The 19670-nt window shown below is 41.5% G+C and overlaps 1 protein-coding gene across 4 annotated transcripts in view; it reads left to right on the top strand.

Annotated features, from left to right (window-relative positions):
• Positions 1 to 1715: 1715 nt before the first annotated feature.
• LOC129869674 (SUN domain-containing ossification factor-like) overlaps positions 1716 to 19670 on the top strand; it is an 86383-nt gene continuing 68428 nt past the window's right edge. For 3 of the 4 annotated variants that reach the window (XM_055944315.1, XM_055944316.1, XM_055944318.1), the window contains exon 1: positions 1716 to 1988. In XM_055944315.1, the coding sequence (XP_055800290.1) occupies positions 1936 to 1988 (53 nt within the window). In that variant the 5' untranslated portion in view covers positions 1716 to 1935. Of the gene's footprint in view, positions 1989 to 3303; positions 6342 to 19670 lie in introns of those variants that run through there. The other variant, XM_055944317.1, reaches the window with a different exon arrangement.

Here is a 19670-nt window from a genome sequence, read left to right on the forward strand (position 1 = left end):
AGAACATTTCGATTTAGAGCAATAAAGAAATTGAATAAATTAACAGAGCAAACCAGAAACCTTTCAATATATACATTTAAATATTATTTTAAAACGATTTAAATATAATACATATAAATGTTGTGGGACTATAGTAGATGAAGAATCAATATGTTTTATATTGAGTATTTATTGGGTGATTATGTTAGTATATTATGTATGTTTGTAATAGTGTGTTATACGTGAAAATGTGTTCGTATTATAAATTGTATTTTAATGTTAAGGACTCTTGGAAGATTAGTCCAAATGGGAACTAAAAGAGATCCAAATAAAATAAAATAAAATATATTTTCCTGTATTAGCTGGCTATCATGTGGCTATCATAAAGAACTACAAATGTCATGATGATCTGGACAAGACTGACAAATCGAGGCAAAGGTAAGAATCTATGGGTTAACTATCTAATGTCAGCTAAATGTAGTAATTCATCAATTAGCTACATTTCTTAAAATGGCCAATTCTGTGAACTGTGTTGTGCAAGTTTTAAATGTACACAATACCTGTGAGCGAAGGTGTCAGCTAGGGATGATGTGCAGGAGCTTGCAGGGATTTATAGTTTCGCGTGTCTACTTTGATGCTAATTACCATTTCAAATCAGAGAGTAAATAGAGCTGAATATATTGATAAAAGTAACTTTGCCCGAGAGATTTACATGATTATCCAAACGTTACGCAAGGGTAAGCCTACACAAAACACAGTCCTTATTTTAAGTCTCTCGAAAATTCCCTATGGGGAAAAATGAATGGTGGAAAAACGATTGGAACCATTTACCTGTTGACCGCTAGGTTTTATGGGTATTGTGACATCCCACTGTGGGGCTCTATAGCCTACATGACGAGATTATTATTATTATTAATATGGGCAATTTAAAAGCAGATAATGTTTTGTCAAATGGCAGCCAAGCATCAATTATGTCATCAGAATAAGATCCTCGATATTTATTGGTATGGTGAATCAAGTTCATCACCTTGCACTTTTACAACCCCGTAAAATTCATCATAATTTATTTAATCTGTAGCCTAAACTGCATGCTTTCCCAACGAGTCGTAGTGGGAGGACCACACAACATGTCATCGCGTGATTCAAAGTTCACTTGAATATTATGGTTATTATATCAAAATGTGTGCATAAAAGCTTTTCCACTGACATGTCTCGCATAATTAATTTTAGTGACACAAATATATCACACCGTATTTTGTTTTGTCGACATTTGGACAGTTTACCGAAAATGTAGGCCTGTCACGATTTTTTAAAATCCGATATGTAATTTATAACGCGTTCAAATACTAGTCGGAACTAGAAAACTCGGTAATGTTCGACATGGTATCTGGTTGTAGTTATACATGTACTGTGTTCAACGAATCAGCTATTTCCAAGTTTCCTAGTCCGACGCGGCATTACTCGCGTTAAAAAATGGTTGGATGGTGACGTTGGTGTCATCCAAAAATTGGTTTTTAGTGGGGTGATTGTAGTCTAATCGGGTGGACTATTTCAGGTTTTGTATATTTTGCTTATCGTAATGGACACGCGTTCCATGTCAGAACTTCCAACTCAGCTCAAGCAGAGGAAATGGCCCTTAGTACGTCACTATTTATTGGTCGCTACCTGATCCTATTGGTGTACCGCAGTACTGCCCTAATGCTATTGGCCGAGAGGAGAACCTCAGGAAACCTTAGCAAAATCGAGCAGGGTAACAGAGCAACAGAAAGACAGCAAGGAGCGGCGAGGGGGATGACTGAATGAAAATTGGCCTAGCTACATCGACTGTAGTTTTAGGAAAGTGCCACCCTCCCTTAAATATTATCTATATTTTATAATCAACAAAGGTTATTTAAAAAATATATATTGCTAGTAAAATCCTATAATAGCGAGGATGTTGGTTCCCGCGGGAAGATAATGAAGCGGTTGCGCGTTTTGTTCGTGTGCCTCATTGTAGCTGTCCTTTGCTGGTAAGCCCTTCTTAAATGCTTTTCATTGTGGTAGTAAATATAGCTTTTGACTGTCACGTTACGTCGAACAAATGACAGAACTCGAAAGCAGCATTGGAAAGCTGTTATACTGATATTATGACCTTGTCCTTTCGTGGTGTGGGATGCTTTTTTTTGTCCCTCGAGACATTTTAAGGTAACACATATGTTGGCTAGCTCGCATCGTCAAGGGGGTGTGACTGGCTAGCTAACGTTAACACAAACAGGTGACGTTGGATAACGCCGTGTTGTTAAAAAATCATTGTTGCTTAAAAAGAACACTGACAGATGTTGCTGACTATAGATTATTCAATCCTCTCAAATGTTAAGCGAAGATAGCTGATGGTGTACCCGTCTGGCTAACTAGCTAATCTGTTTTCTCAACTCAGTCGTCCATGGCTTGTCAGGCACACCGATAATACACGTTTCTTCTAGTTTGTTTGACTAACAGTTACTGAACATTATGCTTTCCTCCTAATTAGATATAGCAGTTCGTTATATTAGAAGGTGGACATCTACTAGTATTTACTATTTTTCATAAGTGGTCCTGGTGCGGTACTTGACTAACATCTATAAATCAGCTATCTAGCTGTAAAACTTTCTATCCAGTTGCTTGTCTTGAGTTCTTACCAATGCACAGAGGTAACACTGACAGGTGGTGGATTATCACTGGTCGACGTCCAGCATTGGTTAACCACTTATAAGAGCCACTGACGCAGCAGCTGACAATACCCAGGACTGGTTACAGGTGATTAGATGGTCAGTAGCATGCCAAGTTTCTCCAGATGGGTAGTTACAGGTTGGATGCCAAATGTGATATAACCAAAGATTTTTGGTGTTCGTTACTGGGCATGACAGAAAACCCTCAAACAAACAGCCGCCATAGATTTTTCAACTAACCTGTTCTTGGCAACACTTTCTTCTTTCTCGATTCGGTGAAAATTGTATCTCAAATGTCAGTTTACAGTTGCAGGTGGTTCTATGAAAACCAGTGAAAAGAAAGATATTAAATACTTGTTTTGCCACACATCTAGCATTTCGCAGCGTCTTTGCAGGAAGCAGTCGTTTGTATGTGACGAGGCCATATGTAGAAATAGATGATAGCACGTCACACAGTGCGACCAAAACAAAGATCTACAAACATGCATGGCATGTTTCACTGGATACAAAACATTACATTTATCTTTCTGAATTTTCTATAGTTTTTGTAAACCCACATGCAACTGGAAACTGACATTTGAGATACAATTTTCACTGAATCGAGGACAAAGAAAGTATTGACAAGAACAGGTTAGTTTAAAAATCTATGGAAGCTAGTGCTGTCACAATACCAGTATCGCAATACTACAATACCCGATTTCCCATGGCAAAAAGGAACATGCAAAGCACACTAAACTCTTTGGTCCTTTAAAAAGCATGCTGTATGTAAAATATTGTTGCTATAGCTTGGAAATAAACATGTGATTCTGGGTGACAACATAAGGCTGCATGTTTCCAACATTAGGACTGTTTTTCCTCAGGAAATTAAGTCTGTTTAATGTTTCCTTTCCATGATACCACTGAGTATTGTTATACTGGTATCGTGATAACCCTAACTACACAGCTTGAAAAGAGACTACAGTGGCCTCCCGGATGGCGCAGTGGCACTGCATCACAGTGCTAGCTGTGCCACCAGAGATTCTGGGTTCGAGCCTCACTGAGAATCTATATTGTGCACATTTTTAGCAGTCCAGCAGTACATTTTTTTACACTATAGAAAGGTCCATTATGGTTTTCTATAATGTAAATATGTGACTGCAGTATGCCCCCTATCAGCAAAGTGGTGATTTGAGTATTAGTGCTGTGAGATTGATTGCATGTAGTTAAAATAAATGGCTTTACTGTTCTCAAACATGCCTTTGAACTGTAAACAGACAGACTAGATGTATGTAGGACTGTGGCGGTCCCAAAATTTCATCAGCTAGTGATTGTCAAGCAAATAACTGTCGGTCTCATGGTAAGTGACCCTTAATTAGGAAACACATTTAGCATGTCCTGGCCTACAAGCCATTTTTAAAAAGTCTAATGAATCCATGTAATATACAGTTGAAGTCGGAAGTTTAGATACACCTTAGCCAAATACATTTTAACTCAATTTTTCAGAATTCCTGACATTTAATCCTAGTAAGAATTCATTGTCTTAGGTCAGTTAGGATCACCACTTTGTTTTAAGAATGTGAAATGTCAGAATAATAGTAGAGAGAATGATTATTTCAGCTATTATTTATTTCATCACATTCCCAGTGTGTCAGAAGTTTACATACACTCAATTAGTATTTGGTAGCATTGCCTTTAGATTGTTTAACTTGGGTCAAATGTTTCGGGTAGCCTTCCACAAGCTTCCCACAATAAGTTGGGTTAATTTTGGCCCATTCCTCCTGACAGAGCTGGTGTAACTGAGTCAGGTTTGTAGGCCTCCTTGCTCGCACACGCTTTTTCAGTCCTGCCCGCAAATTTTCTATGGGATTGAGGTCGGGGCTTTGTGATGGCCACTCCAATACCTTGACTTCGTTGTCCTTAAGCCATTTTGCCACAACTTTGGAAGTATGCTTGGGGTCATTGTCCATTTGGAAGACCCATTTGCGACCAAGCTTTAACTTCCTGACTGATGTTTTGAGATGTTTCTTCAATATATCCACATAATATTCCTTCCTCATGACGCCATCTATTTTGTGAAGTGCACCAGTCCCTCCTGCAGTAAAGCTCCCCCACTACATGATGCTGCCACCCCTGTGCTTCACGGTTGGGATGGTGTTTTTCGGCTTGCAAGCCAACCCCCCTTTCCTCCTAACATAACAATGGTCATTATGGCAAAACAGTTCTATTTTTGTTTCATCAGACCAGAGGACATTTTTCCAAAAAGTACGATCTTTGTCTCCATGTGCAGTTGCAAACCGTAGTTGTAGCTGTAGTTTTTATGGCGGGTTTGGAGCTGAGCAGTCTATCAATTTATGTCGATATAGATACTTTTGTACATGTTTCCTCTAGCATCTTCACAAGGTCCTTTGCTGTTGTTCTGGGATTGATTTGCACTTTTCGCACCCAAGTACGTTCAACTCTAGGAGACCGAATGCGTCTCCTTCCTGAGCGGTATGACGGCTGCATGGTCCCATGGTGTTTATACTATACTATATATACTATTGTTTGTACAGATGAATGTGGTACCTTCAGGCGTTTGGAAATTGCTCCCAAAGATGAACCAGACTTGTGGAGGTCTACAATTTTGTTTCTGGGGTCTTGGCTGATTTATTTAGATTTTCCTATGATGTCAAGCAGAGGCACTGAGTTTGAAGGTAGGCCTTGAAATGCATCCACAGGTACACCTCCAATTGACTCAAATGATGTCAATTAGCCTATCAGAAGCTTTTAAAGCCATGACATAATTTTCTGGATTTTCCCAAGCTGTTTAAAAGCACATTCAATTTAGTGTATGTAAACTTCTGACCCACTGGAATTGTGATACGGTGAATTATAAGTAAAATAATCTGTCTGTAAACAATTGTTGGGAAAATGACTTGTCATGCACAAAGTAGATGTCCTAACTGACTTGCTAAAACTATAGTTTGTTAACTTCTCGAGGATAGGGGGCAGCATTTTCACATTTGGATGACAAGTGTGCCCAGAGTAAACTGCGTCCTACTCAGTCCCAGATGGTAATATATGCATATTATTATTAGTATTGGATAGAAAACACTCTGAAGTTTCTAAAACTGTTTGAATCATGTCTGTGACTATAACAAAACTTATTTGGCAGGCAAAACCCAGAGGACAAACCATTCAGAATTTTTATTTTTGAGGTCACTCTCTTTTTAATGGGGTTTCATTGGGAATCCAGATTTCTAAGGGACCTTCCTGCAGTTCCTATCGTTTCCACTGGATGTCAACAGTCTTTAGAAATTGGTTGAGGTTTTTCCTTTGAGAAATTAAGAGGTAGCCATGTTCAGAATGAGGCTCCAGTGAAGGGTACTGTTTGTTAGAGGCGCATGACCAGAAAGCATGCCACACATTGTTTTCCTCCGGTATTGAACACTAATCATCCCGTCTTAAATTTTATAGATTATTTACGTTAAAAAATACCTAAAGTTGTATTACAAAAGTAGTTTGGCCAAAGCTTACAGGTAACTTTTGAGTTATTTTGTAGTCACGTTGTGCAAGTTGGAACTGGTGTTTTTCTGGATCAAACAAGCCAAATAAATTTCAATTTTGGATATATATTGGTGGAATTAATCGAACAAAAGGACCATTTGTGATGTTTATGTCCCATATTGGAGTGCCAACAGAAGAAGCTCGTCAAAGGTAAGGCATGAATTATATCTTTATTGCTGCGTTTTGTGTTGCGCCGGGAGGGTTGAAATACGGTCTGTGATTGTTGGCTGGGGTGCTTTCCTCAGATAATAGCATTGTTTGCTTTCGCCGTAAAGAATTTTTGAAATCTGACACGTTGGCTGGATTCACAACAAGTGTAGCTTTAATTTGGTATATCAAATGTGTGATTTAATGAAAGTTTTAAATTTTTATAGTAATTTATTTGAATTTGGCGCTCTGCATTTTCACTGGATGTTGGCCAGGTGTGACGCTACCGTCCCACATATCCCAGAGAGGTTAGGTTTTAATGACTCCAACCTAAGTGTATGTAATCTTCCGACTTCAACTGTAGCCTACACCTTCACAATAAATCCATTATTTATTTTAGACAGGTCTAAACCAGCATGATATGAAGAAAATGTAGTCTATTTCAGAAGAAAAGAATAGCATACTTTGAGTTGTTTTTATGTGTCTATGCCAAATGGCTGTGGGCTACACTAGTGCTTTTAGCAGACAAGATTTGCTTATTCCCGTGGCATTATTTTATAGTATGAAGAAAACAATTGAACAAAGCTGAATGAAATATAAATATTTTCTCCGAATGATTTGTCAGTCAGTGCGCACATGCGACTGTTCTGTGTTGAGTGGTTAATAAAGAAATGGGTACTCCTATATGCTTAATTTAGAGTTATTAATGTAACTTTAGTTGTTCTACAAACGTAGGGCTATATGTTTATATTTCTACTAAATATTCCAAACATAGTCTGGGACAGTTGTTGGATGCGATAGATACCAAATTAATATAACCACAAGCATCAAAAAACCTGATTTAAGCAGAGCCTGACGCAACAGGTGAAAATGTTTAGCTTAAAATGCTGATAAACTATTAGGCTATTTCTTCACATTGTAAGTGCAGGAACGTGCACATGGTTGTAGGTTATAAGTTCGAGTGTTCCATTAGCCTAAAACACCATTATCAAAATTGACTGCAAATGCAGTTAAGTATGTAATGCTTTTATTACAAAGGTCCATTTTTATTGTGAAAATTATCTTCCCCAAACTTGAAACTCAATCCACTGTGTATGTATGTTAGCCTGTTCGGCTCTACACCCGTTGTAAAGTAGATTATTGTGCTTGATTTTAAGAAGTTATTTGGCTCTTTAGTTGTCATACAAACCTTGAGATGTGCGGCTATGATTCTTATGCTGGGCATCATTCACAAGTGATAATAGATAATATTGTTACCCATCAGACTATTCTTGATTTTTGTCTTGTCTTTATATATATTATTTCGTCTGTGACATTTTATTGAGATTGGACCATTGTCATGCACTTGTATTGAAACGGGGGCAGCCGGAAAAAGTACATGTCATCTATTCACTTAAATAGCGAATGGAGGACACTTATAAAAAAAACATTATTTTTTTTTTTCCTGTGGTTTCTTTTCATACTAGCCAGGTAGGCCATACTCCTGTTGTAAATATAAGTAATGTGCTTAATATTAGGAAAGCTGAGAAATAAATATAGTAGGCCTAGCCTATAGAAAGCTGACGGGATCCTATTATTTTTATAACGGCCATCACTCTGTTTTCTAGTCTATAAAAATGTTGCGCATCATGATCTGATGGGCTCTCATTAAGTGTTTGATTATATTTTCAAATGCATTTGCATTGATGTCAGAGTGATTTACAGGGACAATAGAGTGCGTAGTTCCAGGCAGTTAGCAAGTTTGGTAGGCTACTAATGACCATCAGCTGCATCAGAGCCTAATTAAGGTGACTAAAATGGTCATGTGGAATTTGACTGCTGTCATGACTAGTGACCGCCGGTGGGGCGATAATACGGTCACTGCAACAGCCTTAGATGTATGTATGAGTCAGGAGTTCTGCAATGTTCTGCGCTTGCGTCAAAGTGAGTGAAGTTGTAACTTGTGGCTCCAATCCCCCCTAAAGTGAGGTTAGACTATAAGAAACAGACGTGAAAGGGTATGGCTGTGGGTTTTACCTTGGGAGAATCTCAATTGTGTGCTCCCCGCATCCTCTCCTTGCGACTTTCTCAAAACGCATTGGATGAGAGAGCCAGAGGTCCATCCCCCAATGAGTTTTGAGAAGGATGGGACGCGAGAAGTAGGCTATGCAATTTGAGATTCTCTCCTTGTGTATATACTAGAGGTCGACCGATTTATGATTTTTCAACAATGATACCGATTATTGGAGGAGCAAAAAAGGCCGATACAGATTACTCGGCCGATTTACTATTATTTTTTTTAACATGAGTCTTCAATATTCCCAGGTAAGAAGTTTTAGGTTGTAGTTATTATAGGACTATTTCTCTCTATACGATTTGTATTTTTATACACCTTTGACTATTGGATGTTCTTATAGGAACTTTAGTATTGCCAGTGTAACAGTATAGCTTCCATCCCTCTCCTCGCCCCTACCTGGGCTCGAACCAGGAACACATCAACAACAGCCACCCTCGAAGTATCGTTACCCATGCAGAGCAAGGGGAACAACTACTCCAAGTCTCAGAGCGAGTGACGTTTGAAACGCTATTAGCGCGCACCCCGCTAACTAGCTAGCCATTTCACATCTGTTACACCAGCCTAATCTCGGGAGTTGATAGGCTTGAATTCATAAAAAGCAGAGCTGCTGGCAAAACGCACGAAAGTGCTGTTTGAATGAATGCTTACAAGCCTGCTGGTGCCCACCATCGCTCAGTCAGACTGCTCTTTCAAATCAAATCATATCAAATCATAGACTTAATTATAACATAATAACACACAGAAATGCAAGCCTTTTGTCATTAAAATGGTCAAATCCGGAAACTATAATTTTAAAAACAAAAAGTTTATTCTTATAGTGAAATACGGAACCGTTACGTATTTTATCAAACCGGTGGCAACCCTAAGTCTAAATATTGGTGTTACATTGTACAACCTTCAATGTTATGTCATAATTATGTTAAAATCTGGCAAATTAGTTTGCAACGAGCCAGGCGGCCCAAACTGTTGCATATACCCTGACTGCGTGCAATGAACGCAAGAGAAGTGACACAATTTTTCTAGTTAATATTGCCTGCTAACATTAATTTATTTAAAATAAATATGCAGGTTTAAAAAAATATACTTCTGTGTATTGATTTTAAGAAAGGCATTGATGTTTATGGTTAGATACATTCGTGCAAAGATTGTGCTTTTTCCGCAAATGCGCCTTTGTTATTAAATCATCACCCGTTTGGCGACGTAGGCTGTGATTTGATGATAAATTAACAGGCACCGCATTGATTATATGCAACGCAGGACAAGCTAGTTAACTACAAATGGTTGATGATATTACTAGGTTAACTAGTGATTATGTGAAGATTGATTATTTTTTATAAGAAGTTTAATGCTAGCTAGCAACTTACCTTGGCTCCTTGCTGCACTCGCATAACAGGTGGTCAGCCTGCCACGCAGTTTCCTCGTGGAATGCAATGTAATTGGCCATAATCGGTGTCCAAAAATGCCGTTTACCGAATGTTATGAAAAATTGAAATCGGCCCTAATTAATCGGCCATGCTGATTAATCGGTCGACCTCTAGTATATACTCCTGTTCTTGTAGAGTTGAACTTATACTGTTTTATTTAGGAAATTACAGTCCACACTAGTGCTAGAGAGTTGCCTTTACACTGTACTGTCTCAGAAGATTGACTTAGTCTTTCCATCTCTCCATCATTTCGCCACACTAATCCAAGATGGCGTAGCAGTCAGATGTCCTTTGTCCTCGTCTTGTCCCGTGTATATATATTTTTCTTCGCATATCTTTTTATATATATATTCTTTTCTTCTTAAAAACTCAACTTCAAAACACTCTCCTGCAACCCACCTCACCAAATGTGGTGCGGATCTGTTTTTTTTCTTTCTCAAAAGTATTATTCACCTCGTATCCGAAATCTACAACAGAAGCTAACCAGAAGTTAGCCAGCTCACAAGCTAACGTTAGTAGTTCAGCTAACCACAGCTAGCGCTCATCAGCTATCCTTTAGCTCGGAAAACTATTGCCAGTTTTGTACAACGCGACTCAGACCAGAGCATACCAGACCTATTTTCTCTCCATATCCCCGGATTTTTACCTCAAGCTCTGGACATTTACACCTGGATCTTGCAGCTAACTAGCTGCTATCCGAGTGACTATCGGCTAACATCAATTCCGGAGCAAACACCAATTATCCCGGAGCTAGCCAGCTGAAGAGTTCCATCAGCCACTCCTGGGCTACAATCACCTATCCGGACCCGTTTTACTGCCGATGCGGAGCCCCACCGGGCCTTCACGACTGGGATACCGACTTTATCTGCCCGAGGGAGTATTTCAACTGGCCCCTCCATCGCGACGTAACCTGAACGTCCATATACTAACTGCGGCCCGCTAATCGTTAGCTGTCTTGAGCATATCGGCTGCTATCTGAACAGGTCTATCGAACAATCTTCTTAGGCCACTATAACTATTTTGACAATTGGATTGGTCCCCTCTACCACACGGAACCCCACTAATCTACCGACAGAATTGCACGGCGTGGCTAAAAACAGACCTCCATCTTCTGCTAGCTTGCTACCCATGACTAGCTGTCTGAATCACGAAGCTAGCACCAGTTAGCAAACACAATTCTACAACTCACAACCTCTCTTTCGCCACCGCCATCCGGCTTGGATTCTCTGTCGACACGACCACGTCTGGTCTGCAGACAAATACCCCATCCGCTGTGCCCTCAACCGGCCTCCGTCTGAGCAGACCCCCTCCGTCTGAGCAGACCACCCCCCCGGGCTACTAACTTTAAACGCCGCGGGCTAGCTTAGTGGAGGCCTCACTGCTCCATCTACGGCTGCCCCCTGGACACTATGATCACTCGGCTACATAGCTGATGCCTGCTTGACTGTCCATTAATTCACGGTACTCCATTCCGTTTATTTGTGTTTTATCTGTCGGCTCTGTGCTTTAACTCAGGATCTGTGTGTAGTTAATCCGACCCTGTCTGCCTGGTCGTCGCCATTTTTACCTGCTGTTGCTGTTAGCTGACTAGCTGCTGTTATCTCACCTGTTGTTTTAGCTAGCTCTCCCAATCAAGACCTGCAATCACTTTATGCCTTATTGTATGTCTCTCTCAAATATCAATATGCCTTGCATACTGTTGTTCAGGCTAGTTATCATTGTTTTGGTTTGCAATGGACCCCGTAGTTCCACTCTCCGTACCTCTGATACCTCCTTTGTCCCACCCCCCACACATGCGGTGACCTCACCCATTGAGACCAGCATGTCCAGAGATACAACCTCTCTTATCATCACCCAGTGCCTGGGCTTACCTCCGCTGTACCCGTGCCCCACCATACCCTGGTCTACACATTATGCCCAGAATCTATTCTACCACGCCCATAAATCTGCTCCTTTTATTCCTTGTCCCCAACGCTCTAGGTGACCAGTTTTGATAGCCTTTAGCCGCACCCTCATCCTACTACTCCTCTGTTCCTCGGGTGATGTGGAGGTAAACCCAGGCCCTGCATGTCCCCAGTCACCCTCATTTGTTGACTTCTGTGATCGAAAAAGCCTTGGCCTTATGCATGTCAACATCAGAAGCCTCCTCCCTAAGTTTGCCTTACTCACCGCTTTAGCACACTCTGCCAACCCTGATGTCCTTGCCGTTTCCGAATCCTGGCTTAGGAAGGCCACCAAAAATTCTGAGATTTCCATACCCAACTATAACACTTTCCGTCAAGATAGAACTGCCCAAGGTGGAGGAGTTGCAATCTACTGCAGAGATAGCCTGCAAAGTTCTGTCATACTTTCCAGGTCTATGCCCAAACAGTTCGAACTTCTAATTTTAAAAATTAATCTCTTCAGAAATAAGTCTCTCACTGTTGCCGCCTGCTACCGACCCCCCCTCAGCTCCCAGCTGTGCCCTGGACACCATCTGTGAATTGATCGCTCCCCATCTAGCTTCAGAGTTTGTTCTGTTAGGTGACCTAAACTGGGATATGCTTAACACCCCGGCAGTCCTACAATCTAAGCTTGATGCCCTCAATCTCACTCAAATCATCAAGGAACCCACCAGGTACAACCCTAAATCCGTAAACATGGGCACCCTAATAGACATTATCCTGACCAACTTGCCCTCCAAATACACCTCTGCTGTCTTCAATCAAGATCTCAGCGATCACTGCCTCATTGCCTGTATCCGCCACGGGTCCGCGGCCAAACGACCACCCCTCATCACTGTCAAACGCTCCCTAAAACACCTCTGCGAGCAGGCCTTTCTAATCGACCTGGCCCGGGTACCCTGGAAGGATATTGACCTCATCCCGTCAGTTGAGGATGCCTGGTCATTCTTTAAAAGTTACTTCCTCACCATATTAGACAAGCATGCTCCGTTCAAAAAATGCAGAACCAAGAACAGATATAGCCCTTGGTTCACTCCAGACCTGACTGCCCTCGACCAGCACAAAAACATCCTGTGGCGAACTGCAATAGCATCGAAGAGCCCTCGCGATATGCAACTGTTCAGGGAAGTCAGGAACCAATACACGCAGTCAGTCAGGAAAGCAAAGGCCAGCTTTTTCAAGCAGAAATTTGCATCCTGTAGCTCTAACTCCAAAAAGTTCTGGGATACTGTAAAGTCCATGGAAAACAAGAGCACCTCCTCCCAGCTGCCCACTTCACTGAGGCTAGGTAACACGGTCACCACTGATAAGTCTGTGATAATCGAAAACTTCAACAAACATTTCTCAATGGCTGGCCATGCCTTCCTCCTGGCGACTCCAACCTTGGCCAACAGCCCCGCCCCCCCCGCTGCTACTCGCCCAAGCCTCCCCAGCTTTTCCTTTACCCATATCCAGATAGTAGATGTTCTGAAAGAGCTGGAAAACCTGGACCCATACAAATCAGCTGGGCTTGACAATCTGGACCCCCTATTTCTGAAACTGTCCGCCGCCATTGTCGCACCCCCTATTACCAGCCTGTTCAACCTCTCCTTCGTATCATCTGAGATCCCCAAGGATTGGAAAGCTGCCGCGGTCATCCCCCTCTTCAAAGGGGGAGACACCCTGGACCCAAACTGTTACAGACCTATATCCATCCTGCCCTGCCTATCTAAGGTCTTCGAAAGCCAAGTCAACAAACAGATCACTGACCATCTCGAATCCCACCGTACCTTCTCCGCTGTGCAATCCGGTTTCCGAGCCGGTCACGGGTGCACCTCAGCCACGCTCAAGGTACTAAACGATGTCATAACCGCCATCGATAAAAGACATTACTGTGCAGCCGTCTTCATCGACCTGGCCAAGGCTTTCAACTCTGTCAATCATCATTCTTATCGGCAGACTCAGTAGCCTCGGTTTTTCTAATGACTGCCTTGCCTGGTTCACCAACTACTTTGCAGACAGAGTTCAGTGTGTCAAATCGGAGGGCATGTTGTCCGGTCCTCTGGCAGTCTCTATGGGGTACCACAGGGTTCAATTCTCGGGCCGACTCTTTTCTCTGTATACATCAATGATGTTGCTCTTGCTGCGGGCGATTCCCTGATCCACCTCTACGCAGACGACACCATTCTGTATACTTCCGGCCCCTCCTTGGACACTGTGCTATCTAACCTCCAAACGAGCTTCAATGTCATACAACACTCCTTCCGTGGCCTCCAACTGCTCTTAAACGCTAGTAAAACCAAATGCATGCTTTTCAACCGTTCGCTGCCTGCACCCGCACGCCCGACTAGCATCACCACCCTGGACGGTTCCGACCTAGAATATGTGGACATCTATAAGTACCTAGGTGTCTGGCTAGACTGCAAACTCTCCTTCCAGACGCATATCAAACATCTCCAATCCAAAATCAAATCTAGAGTCGGCTTTCTATTCCGCAACAAAGCCTCCTTCACTCACGCCGCCAAACTTACCCTAGTAAAACTGACTATCCTACCGATCCTCGACTTCGGCGATGTCATCTACAAAATAGCTTCCAATACTCTACTCAGCAAACTGGATGCAGTTTATCACAGTGCCATCCGTTTTGTTACTAAAGCACCTTATACGACCCACCACTGCGACCTGTATGCCCTAGTCGGCTGGCCCTCGCTACATGTTCGTCGTCAGACCCACTGGCTCCAGGTCATCTACAAGGCTATGCTAGGTAAAGTGCCGCCTTATCTCAGTTCACTGGTCACGATGGCTACACCCACCCGTAGCACGCGCTCCAGCAGGTGTATCTCACTGATCATCCCTAAAGCCAAAACCTCATTTGGACGCCTTTCCTTCCAGTTCTCTGCTGCCTGCGACTGGAACGAATTGCAAAAATCTCTGAAGTTGGAGACTTTTATCTCCCTCAACAACTTTAAAAATCTGCTATCCGAGCAGCTAACCGATCGCTGCAGCTGTACATAGTCCATCTGTAAACTACCCACCCAATTTACCTACCTCACCCCCCATACTGCTTTTACTTATTTACTTTTCTGCTCTTTTGCACACCAGTATCTCTTCTTGCACATGATCATCTGATGATTTATCACTCCAGTGTTAATCTGCTAAATTGTAATTACTCGATTTATTGCCTACCTCATGCCTTTTGCACACATTGTATATAGATTCTCTTTTTTTTTTCTACCATGTTATTGACTTGTTTGTTTACTCCATGTGTAACTCTGTGTTGTTGTCTGTTCACACTGCTATGCTTTATCTTGGCCAGGTCGCAGTTGCAAATGAGAACTTGTTCTCAACTAGCCTACCTGGTTAAATAAAGGTGAAATAAAAAAATAAATAAAACATTTGACTCCATACCAGCTCAAGCACCTATTGGTAAGAAGAATTGAATAATTTGTATGAAATCATGTGCCATTCCTTTGTCCCATGTATTGTCTTGAGCCTTTCAAGCTTCAGCTGATTAGTTTTAGGCCGTTGAGTTTTAACTGCTGATGTTTTATTCATCATGACAAGACTGACACAGTTTGTTCATTAATAAATAAAACACAGAAATCTGCTGCAGAGTTTTCAGCCAAGCATGATGACTTCTGAGAAGCCTTGCTTATGGCAAACTTAGATTATATAGCTTTAAATGTAATTTATTAAGTTCTGTACCACTAGTTAGGTTCCTAGATTGAATTTAGTAATAAACTAATTGGTTAGTTACGCTAGTTTCTTATTCTGTTATCCTGATTCCCACCTAACTCGTGTTTTGAGCCTGTGGTCTATTTTGGTACACAGCCCTGGTCTCTCACATTACAGTGCATTTTAAGACCCCTGAGTATCCTAATCATGTTATGGAAAAATAATTATTAAGTGAGGGGGTATATTATAATTTTATGGATTTTAATCATCTTTCCAGGTGAGTTTGATGCAAATATACCTGTTCACTACCATCTCCCTCCCATATAGTAGGTCATATCCATTAGGCAAACACAACCTGACTCATTTATTTACAATCATCTGAATTCCTTCATTTGTTAGTGAATATGGTGTATTCTGGTAAAGCCTGGGGAGTTTTGAGTATTTGTGTGCATACGTGTGAAATAGGATGTGAGAGCGATAAAGGATATGTTTTATTGTTATATTTAGCTCTACTCTTTTTGTTCTACCATGTCCTACCCAATCCTCTCTGTCCTGAATGTCTGTGGAGAGGAGGAGCAGGCATGTCGTTGCCAATGTCAGTCAGCCAGCCCAGAGGGAAGTGAAGGGGTTAACTGTTTCCAGTCCTCTGCACTGGCCTCCCTGCTTGAACACAGAGACACGAAGGGAGAGAGCAACATTAAGGCAGCAGTAGGCCTAATGCAGTGTGCACCAACCAACCTTTTCTGAGTCAAGATTACATTCTAAGTCAAAATGCAAGCTGAGATCTACCGCTATGATTTTTGTTTTGTATGATGTCTATGCAACATTTAACATATTGAAAACAGTACTGTCGGGGGGGTATAATTGTTAGACAAGAATATAGATATGTTATCCAAATGGACTACATTTTTTAATAATCATGAAAAAATCACTATCAAACAATTAGGCTACTCAGATCAGAATTGGATCAGTGTCCTGCAGATTAAATGTGTTTCACACTTTCCTCCCAATCTCTGCAGAGCGCATCAGAGTATAGTATTGTAGGCCTGCATTGACCGGCACGAGAGAGGTCTTTCAATCATGCAGCGAGCCTACAGTAACTGCGTGTTCACATTTGTTGATATTCATTGCTAGTTAGTGAGTTATTTGCCCATTCATAATTTTTGGTCACCAATGAAAGTCCTGGAAAAGTAATGTTATGCGCATCACCTGAGTGTGCCATTGGGCACACGCAGACATACCACATTGTAAAAAATCAGCTGCTTTATAGGACCTTGTTAAGCTGACTGGTTTGTTTGAGCATGGTTGGACACCCAGTATCTCTCCAGATGGAGGGTTGAAGGACCATGTGTTTTATACAGTAACCTATCAGTGCAGTATTTTACTTTGGGGGTGTGGTTAACTGCCTGGCTCAAGACCACAACGGCAGGAGATACTGTATAATACATGGGATCAGAGACCAGCAGCCTTCCATTGCCAAAACCAGTGATGATAATGAATGTTCTTTTGTTAAGTGGTTTCTTGCATCATACAACACCATTTTCAGTCACATTTTTGGCCCACGTTGTTACTTAATTCTTTTTTTGGGGGGGGGGGGGGCTGTCGGACTAGTAAAAAATCAGTCCTACTCGTCAAAGGTAGTTTAGAAAGAATAGTCAAGCCCTGTATTGGCTTTGCTTGAATCGCTCTACAAATGCATTGTTATTCAGACCATTTCAAATATATATATCTATATATATATATATATATATATATAAACATAACCATTTTAGGTAGGCTATATGATCAAACTGGTAATAGATCAGTTGTTGAATTGCTTGTGAGAGACAGCTGAGTGAGCATATGTTTAAATAATTAGCTCTTTTTTTTACTGGGCTGATGGTGCCTGCTTCTGATGGTCAGTCTCAGTGGAGGGAGAGAGCAGCAGACTGAGGGTCCGCCTCTGAACATCCCTCCGCTCTCCCCTTCCCGCTCTGACCAAAAAGGGACGCTATCTTCCAGCTGATGGTGAAACTCGAGTTGCACCACATTATTTCTACCTCCAGCACAAATTCATGTTGTTACTCCTATGAACAGAGAAAATAAAATGTTACTCGATTATTAAAAAAGACCCAAGCCCATCCATACTTTCCTACTCATTCATTGGAGCTGCAGTGCTGGTTGTAGCGAGAGTGGTGTTGAATATAAAGTGTTGACAGAACTTAAACATGAACTCACTCATAAAAACAGCAGCTCTTCGCTGTGTATTCGTCTCTCTCTAGTCATGGTTCTAAAAGTTTTGAAATCTCACTATATTAACTTTGGGGCCGCCGGGAAGGCAGAGTTTGTACCTACAGACACATTACATTTTTAAAAATGGGAACACTTTGCCTACCAGACGCACAGGGTAGCTAAACCAGGTGCACCTACCTGTAATATCGCACCCCCTCCTTTCCAAAAAGAGAGAGGGCTTTATCTTTGTTTTACTGAAAGGTTTAGTGATCGACTAGGAATTCCTTGGAGATGGACTAGTGGATCACGATCGACCGGTTGGTGACCACTGGGCAGACTGGGCGCTGCTTTGTTGGTACATCCTGTTTTCTGCACATCGGCCCTCTGCTCCAGATAGGACTATAAGAAGGGAGATGACTATTTGCAGTATATTGTGATCCCCGCATGCACACTACATGTGTTTTGTTGTTTGAATTTCTCTTATTGAGACATACATTATTAATACAAGGAGAAGAATACTCTTCCAAGGCAGATTGGGTTCCCAGTTTGGTGGGTGCCTGCTTTCACTATCCCACAGCAAACCCAATTACACACACTCTTGCTGGCATGATTACTAATGCAAACCCTTTAGCGTGCGGCTATTGGCTTCTCACCCCTCTGTGCCAATTCTCACCTCTGGCATGGAAAGAACAGGCAGCACAGCAGATGGAAGAATCCAATGGCCAGAAAGTTTTTACCATAGATGGGAGTTTGTAGGAGTTGTGCTTACCTCCAGTGAGTTTGTGTTGGAGCTTGGGGGCATGGTAAGGGTGAAGTGTGTTTCTATATGTCAAGGCCTGTCTCCCGTGGGGATTCTCGTCACATTTCACCTAACAAACCAGTAAGGCCCCATCAAGTCGCCCTGGAAATGCTTCCTGGAGCTGTGAGTCAGCTTATTGACTTTGCATTGTTACACTCACACACTGTGCTGTTTTACATTTCTACTAATGCTTCTAAGGCTATGTTTTCATTAATGGTAAATCAAGACCTGAAATGGCTGCGTGGACTCTGTCTTCTATAGGGTAAGGAGAGACCCTCATGGGCACTCAGTAACTAGCTGTCTCAGTGTTCAGAGGGGCGTAGCAGCATACGTGTATCTTCCACTAGGTTCACAGTCAACAGCAGAGTTGTATACATTAGCCCAGACCATTAATGTCAGCAGCACCGAGCTAAAGCACACACAGCTGCTCAGGGAAACACCGGATTTCAGTCTGCTAGGCTTTATGCACACATTAATTTCAAGTTCCTTGGTATCCACATAACAAACAAACTAACATGGTCCAAACACACCAAGAGAGTTGTGAACACAACACCTTTTCTCACTCAGGAGACTGAAAAGATGTGGCATGGGTCCCCAGATCCTCTAAAAGATCTACAGCTGCACCACCACCTGGTATGGCAACTGCTCGGCATTCGACCATGAGGCGCTACAGAGGGTAGTGCGTACTAGAGGTCGACCGATTATGATTTTTCAACACCGACACCGATTGTTGGAGGACCAAAATAAATAAATATATATATATATATATATAATAATAACTAAAATAAATAAAACATATTAAAATTGGATTTGTAATAATGACATTTACAACAATACTGAATTAACACTTATTTTAACTTCATATAATGCATCAATAAAATCCATTTAGCCTCAAGTAAATAATGAAACATGTTCAATTTGGTTTAAATAATGCAAAAACAAAGTGTTGGAGAAGAAAGTAAAAGTGCAGTATGTGCCATGTAAAAAAACCTAACGTTTAAGTTCCTTGCTCAGAACATGAGAACATATAAAAGCTGGTGGTTCCTTTTAACATGAGTCAATATTCCCAGGTAAGAAGTTTTAGGTTGTAGTTATTATAGGAATTATAGGACTATTTCTCTCTATACGATTTGTATTTTCATATACCTTTGACTTGGATGTTCTTATAGGCACTTTAGTATTGCCAGTGTAACAGTATAGCGTCCGTCTCTCTCCTCGCCCCTACCTGGGCTCCAACCAGGAACA

The sequence above is a fragment of the Salvelinus fontinalis genome, chromosome 14 (assembly GCF_029448725.1).
Source record: "Salvelinus fontinalis isolate EN_2023a chromosome 14, ASM2944872v1, whole genome shotgun sequence".
Classification (NCBI taxonomy): domain Eukaryota; kingdom Metazoa; phylum Chordata; class Actinopteri; order Salmoniformes; family Salmonidae; genus Salvelinus; species Salvelinus fontinalis.